This window comes from Bactrocera latifrons, unplaced genomic scaffold (assembly GCF_001853355.1).
Source record: "Bactrocera latifrons isolate USDA-ARS-PBARC rearing strain unplaced genomic scaffold, ASM185335v1 scaffold_53, whole genome shotgun sequence".
Lineage (NCBI taxonomy): Eukaryota > Metazoa > Arthropoda > Insecta > Diptera > Tephritidae > Bactrocera > Bactrocera latifrons.
Window position 1 is genome coordinate 1646503 of NW_017537190.1, and position 6761 is coordinate 1653263.

At 43.0% G+C, this 6761-nt stretch overlaps 1 protein-coding gene across 1 annotated transcript in view; it reads left to right on the forward strand.

The window, feature by feature from the left end:
• Positions 1–5852, forward strand: part of LOC108974095 — a gene marked incomplete at its 3' end in the record, with an annotated part of 76905 nt that extends 71053 nt beyond the window's left edge. The window contains exons 14-16 of the mRNA XM_018941728.1: positions 1532–1613; positions 2519–3333; positions 5695–5852. Of these exons, the coding sequence (XP_018797273.1) occupies positions 1532–1613; positions 2519–3333; positions 5695–5852 (1055 nt within the window). The remainder of the gene's footprint in view (positions 1–1531; positions 1614–2518; positions 3334–5694) is intronic.
• Positions 5853–6761: the final 909 nt, after the last annotated feature.

The window sequence follows — 6761 nt, forward strand, 5'->3', positions numbered from 1 at the left end:
AACTGTAAGACCGCACTTCGGATGCCTCTCATCGAGTATCTTTATAGCGAGGTCCGCATTATGAGGCCGGCATAATACACATCTCTTAAAGCAGTTTTTCGCTCAATCCTCCAAAATGTCGACGAACTAGGACAATATACCGACCAAATTTCAGATGCGATCAATTTCCGATGGATACTGAACGCAATTTTCAGTGGACTATCTCGGTGCTCCATTTTCGAGCCGTTCGTTTACATGTTTAATATGGTGTGCGCAGTTAATATAACTTTGCGCCACAGTCTTTTTCTAAGCTCACCCTGAACTTACTTTCCCAAGTGAAATGTGGAATCATATAATCGATACTTGCCGAACCGCCATTACCTACAAAGCACAGCAGTTCCTAAAACCGAATACGTTTACCCGACATCAATAAAGCTCTTCCAGCTTCTTTGCTAGAGGTCTCCTGAGATTTCCTCTGCTGCCTCTCACAAGTAAATTGGTCTCACTGGTGGGAAGTTTCGACTTTGCGGGTAATGATTTGAAAAATCTCTGTATTGATAATATCAGAGCACCTTGTAACATATTCTTCTTCTTCTTTATTTACAACAGCGAAAGGTTGTTGTTTCCCTTTCATTGGCGGCGTGTTTCACGTAGCTGGTCCCAAACCCAACGCACACCCATGGTGCGGGATGGCCGGTTCGCCTTCTTACTTTAGCTTGCCTCAAACGCATGTTCTTTGGCTACAAAAAGTTACTTGGTCTAAGACCGAAAGTAGTGAGTTGCTTGAGTCAGATGCTAAAGAATMATTTCTGGMCACTTCCAAGTGAATGGCAARCTTTCCTCACTTGCGTGAACTTCTACAGATGATTTCATCCTCCAGATTACTGATATATTAAATGCCGAAATTAAGTTTCAGCGTTTAGACTAGAACCTATAGCAYATCACCCCYCSGGAMGTACTCTTCTTTGTCCTCACAAGCYTTCACYCTTCRCAGCTGCTACTTCGTTCTGCRTTCACCACTCAYAGTCGTCGTAGCATCATCCTCCTTATCTACGGTAATAAATTAGAGCGTTCACAGCTAGACTTCGGTATTTGATGGGTGTGAATAGCCTCTCTGGTTCGAGTTCATCACTTCGGGTTCATCACTTCCTACACCACCTCCACTCGAACTACAGTACTACTCATTTGCTGTGTGTGCGACACACAAGTTGCAACATTGACTTGGCCAGACGGCCATTAATATAATCAAAAAGGCCACAAGAGCTGCCAGCTGTGTGTTGGTGTGTTGCCYGTGTGGCAACGGAGCGTTGGTGAGCTGATTGAAATGATCCCTCAACAGATTTGCCGCACAGCTTTCAGTGTAAACATTTATTATTTACACATTGCTAACTACTACCTAATATATTGATTTATGCACGCACACACACACACACACACACACGCCCACAGACACATCCACACACTACTAAACACTATACACTAAACACTAAAGACAGACAAGTAGGAAAACGAATGAATAAAATTGTATTTGTAAATTGTCGCATATTTTCAGCTTTTCCTCAAATCGAATGCACGTGTYCAGGCGCCCATWTTGGAGTTGYTGTCGCAGTTGCTGGAACTCAATGTCACTTACAGTGTGTTGGACTCGAAAAATGTAATATTTGATCAGATTTTAAACAATTTGGATTTAATTGAAAATGGCATCGTCAGGTGAGTGTTGAATGCTGAATGCTGAATCCTTAATGTTGCATGTTGCATGTAGATTTGTTGCTGTGGCATGCCTCAAATGTATCTATATATGTATACTCGGTAAATGTTGTCTATTTATTTATTTGCTTAGATGTGAGTGTGTTTATATGTGTGTGTGAGTGTGTGATGTGTGTGTGTGTGAGTGAAGTGTGTGTGTGTGTGTGTGTGTGATAACCTCTGCTGCTGGATGGGGTGTGGGGAGCGCAGGAAACAGGAAGCGTTGCCGGAAACAATGAAAATTCGCCTGTTTGTTGGCTGTCTGCTGCGCTGGTGTGACCGTGGCTGTGGTTGTGTGGTTGYCGTTCGAAAACACCAAAACACCGTGCACCTAAACGTCGTTGTGCTTGGGTGTTACTTGGTGTGTGTGTGTGCGTGTGCTGTTGTTGTGGCTGAAGCTGCAGGATTATTTTCGTTTTCAATTCGCAAATAAAATGTTATCTTTGGCCGGTGCTGATGCATTTGAAATTCAAATATCACTCAAATATCGTTGCGAGTTGTTGTGTGTGTGTGTGTGTGTGTGTGTGTGTGGCAGCAATACTAGGCGCATAAAAACATATTCTGTTGTGGCAGGTTGGCTGGTAAAGTGAGTCTAAAGCATTTTAAAGGATTTTCTATGGAAATTAGACTCGCCAGTTTTTCGAGTTAAGCCCACACACACAGACAGACACATATACATAGAGACATATATAGTTAAGCTGCGCTGTAAATAGTCGATACAATTTAAAGCTTAAAAGAAATTTGTCATTCAAATTCGGAATTAAGTGATTAAATATTAATTGCCGACAATAAGTGCTGAACGAGAGCTTGACGTTCGAATGGAGTTTTACGAATATGTGCAAAAATAGAGTAAGACTTTGTTCATTATTTAAANGCCAAAATTATGGCAACCAGCAGCGAGACTATTATGCCACATTCATAAGGCCGTATTTTGTGGTGCGCAGCAAAGGACAACAGCTGCAACTACACCTACAGCAACAGCAACAGCAACAGCAGCAGCAGCGAAGTCCGCACAAACAACAAACAACAAAGTGGCCAACATACAACAAACAACAACAGCAACACGCGCAGCAGGGAAGTAGCCGTAGAGGAAGCAACAGCAGCAGCAGCAGTAAGTTCACGCAAGCCAGTGGCGATCACCAGCAGGCAATGACTATGTTGCATGCCATAAATTCCGCTGYTGCAACAGCTTTGGCTTCCACCGTCGCAGCTGTAGGAGTTCCGAGATCAATGGCAACAACAAGTGATGGCTCAACCAACGCGCTCAAGGGCGCGGCAGGCRTTGGTTTGTCGACCCCGACAATGACTACGTCAACTGTCAGACACAATGAGCCAAATGTAATTGGTGCACAAGCGCAAGCGACTTATGCCAACCGTGGTCAGGCGCTCATTGACTCCGGTCATGCCAGTGGCGTTGTGAGTGTGGCAGCTGTTGCAGCTAGTGGCGACGACCACAATCAACCGCACTTGTCGGCTACAGAGTATTATCGTTTGATGGGCGAATTATTTGCGAGCGGCCTAAATTTGCAAGCTGCCAAGTCGGAGCGTGCCGGCGACTGTGTAAAGCATATTAAACTGTTTGAGCCGCTGGTAATCTATTGTCTCATGGTGAGTATACAGTTATACTACGCTCTCGCTTAATGATGCATGCATCCATACATACAAACATCTATGCATAAGTGTGCGTTTATATGTAAATTTCTGGTGGTGTTGTGCCAGACGCACCTACTGACAGACTGTATGTACACTTTTCAAGCTGTTTGTGTGCCATTTATAGCCTACAAGCCACATTTTATATGGCTTCGGTGGTTCGAGCCTTCAAATCAAGCATTTCAKTGAGTTCGAAAATAATTGAATTAACAAAATTTACACTCACTGGTGAATACGGTATGGCATTTAAAGATTTTTTTTAAGATTGTGGAGACTACAACCGAAACGTTTATTTAGACAATTTTCCTTTTCCGTTACCACGACAGTCGGGTCTACGTAACCGGAACGAACATTGTCAATTCGGCAAAATTTTACAGCTACAATAACGACAATTTTCCTATTACTTATCGATCCGAACAGGGCTAGACTTYAGAAATAACAGTCCGCGGCGAGATAAACTCCGTGTCCATACCGGTATCTTACCAATACAAACAGGGTTAGACCTTCGAAATAAGAGCCCTCGGGGGCATAAAGTCCGGGTCGATTCCRTATATCGTAGAACYGACGTTCTTCACTGYAAGAACCTTGATACTTTCTGCTCCCAAATCCACGGTCACCATATTTACCAACTGGACGTAAGAGCAGAGACTGGACCTCGTGGCTATGGAAAGCCTTTTCTSCTTCACTCTGCACAAAAGACCGTTGTTAGCAACATTCAAGGCAGTCGACCTGCCGGTATTAACTACGCCATGCTTGCCTGCTTGCACCAGGTTCCAGATGGAGAAGATACAKAACTGTAAGACCGCACTTCGGATGCCTCTCATCGAGTATCTTTATAGCGAGGTCCGCATTATGAGGCCGGCATAATACACATCTCTTAAAGCAGTTTTTCGCTCAATCCTCCAAAATGTCGACGAACTAGGACAATATACCGACCAAATTTCAGATGCGATCAATTTCCGATGGATACTGAACGCAATTTTCAGTGGACTATCTCGGTGCTCCATTTTCGAGCCGTTCGTTTACATGTTTAATATGGTGTGCGCAGTTAATATAACTTTGCGCCACAGTCTTTTTCTAAGYTCACCCTGAACTTWCTTTCCCAAGTGAAATGTGGAATCATATAATCGATACTTGCCGAACCGCCATTACCTATAAAGCACAGTAGTTCCTAAAACCGAATACGTTTACCCGACAGCAATAAAGCTCTTCCAGCTTCTTTGGTAGAGGTCTCCTGAGATTTCCTCTACTGCCTCTCACAAGTAAATTGGTCTCACTGCTGGGAAGTTTCGGCTTTGCGGGTAATGATTTGAAAAATCTCTGTATTGATAATATCAGAGCACCTTGTAACATATTCTTCTTCTTCTTTACAACAGCGAAAGGTTGTTGTTTCCCTTTCATTGGCGGCGTGTTTCACGTAGCTGGTCCCAAACCCAACGCACACCCATGGTGCGGGATGGCCGGTTCGCCTTCTTACTTTAGCTTGCCTCAAACGCATGTTCTTTGGCTACAAAAAGTTACTTGGTCTAAGACCGAAAGTAGTGAGTTGCTTGAGTCAGATGCTAAAGAATMATTTCTGGMCACTTCCAAGTGAATGGCAARCTTTCCTCACTTGCGTGAACTTCTACAGATGATTTCATCCTCCAGATTACTGATATATTAAATGCCGAAATTAAGTTTCAGCGTTTAGACTAGAACCTATAGCAYATCACCCCYCSGGAMGTACTCTTCTTTGTCCTCACAAGCYTTCACYCTTCRCAGCTGCTACTTCGTTCTGCRTTCACCACTCAYAGTCGTCGTAGCATCATCCTCCTTATCTACGGTAATAAATTAGAGCGTTCACAGCTAGACTTCGGTATTCGATGGGTGTGAATAGCCTCTCTGGTTCGAGTTCATCACTTCGGGTTCATCACTTCCTACACCACCTCCACTCGAACTACAGTACTACTCATTTGCTGTGTGTGCGACACACAAGTTGCAACATTGACTTGGCCAGACGGCCATTAATATAATCAAAAAGGCCACAAGAGCTGCCAGCTGTGTGTTGGTGTGTTGCCYGTGTGGCAACGGAGCGTTGGTGAGCTGATTGAAATGATCCCTCAACAGATTTGCCGCACAGCTTTCAGTGTAAACATTTATTATTTACACATTGCTAACTACTACCTAATATATTGATTTATGCACGCACACACACACACACACACACACGCCCACAGACACATCCACACACTACTAAACACTATACACTAAACACTAAAGACAGACAAGTAGGAAAACGAATGAATAAAATTGTATTTGTAAATTGTCGCATATTTTCAGCTTTTCCTCAAATCGAATGCACGTGTYCAGGCGCCCATWTTGGAGTTGYTGTCGCAGTTGCTGGAACTCAATGTCACTTACAGTGTGTTGGACTCGAAAAATGTAATATTTGATCAGATTTTAAACAATTTGGATTTAATTGAAAATGGCATCGTCAGGTGAGTGTTGAATGCTGAATGCTGAATCCTTAATGTTGCATGTTGCATGTAGATTTGTTGCTGTGGCATGCCTCAAATGTATCTATATATGTATACTCGGTAAATGTTGTCTATTTATTTATTTGCTTAGATGTGAGTGTGTTTATATGTGTGTGTGAGTGTGTGATGTGTGTGTGTGTGAGTGAAGTGTGTGTGTGTGTGTGTGTGTGATAACCTCTGCTGCTGGATGGGGTGTGGGGAGCGCAGGAAACAGGAAGCGTTGCCGGAAACAATGAAAATTCGCCTGTTTGTTGGCTGTCTGCTGCGCTGGTGTGACCGTGGCTGTGGTTGTGTGGTTGYCGTTCGAAAACACCAAAACACCGTGCACCTAAACGTCGTTGTGCYTGGGTGTTACTTGGTGTGTGTGTGTGCGTGTGCTGTTGTTGTGGCTGAAGCTGCAGGATTATTTTCGTTTTCAATTCGCAAATAAAATGTTATCTTTGGCCGGTGCTGATGCATTTGAAATTCAAATATCACTCAAATATCGTTGCGAGTTGTTGTGTGTGTGTGTGTGTGTGTGTGTGTGTGGCAGCAATACTAGGCGCATAAAAACATATTCTGTTGTGGCAGGTTGGCTGGTAAAGTGAGTCTAAAGCATTTTAAAGGATTTTCTATGGAAATTAGACTCGCCAGTTTTTCGAGTTAAGCCCACACACACAGACAGACACATATACATAGAGACATATATAGTTAAGCTGCGCTGTAAATAGTCGATACAATTTAAAGCTTAAAAGAAATTTGTCATTCAAATTCGGAATTAAGTGATTAAATATTAATTGCCGACAATAAGTGCTGAACGAGAGCTTGACGTTCGAATGGAGTTTTACGAATATGTGCAAAAATAGAGTAAGACTTTGTTCATTATTTAAA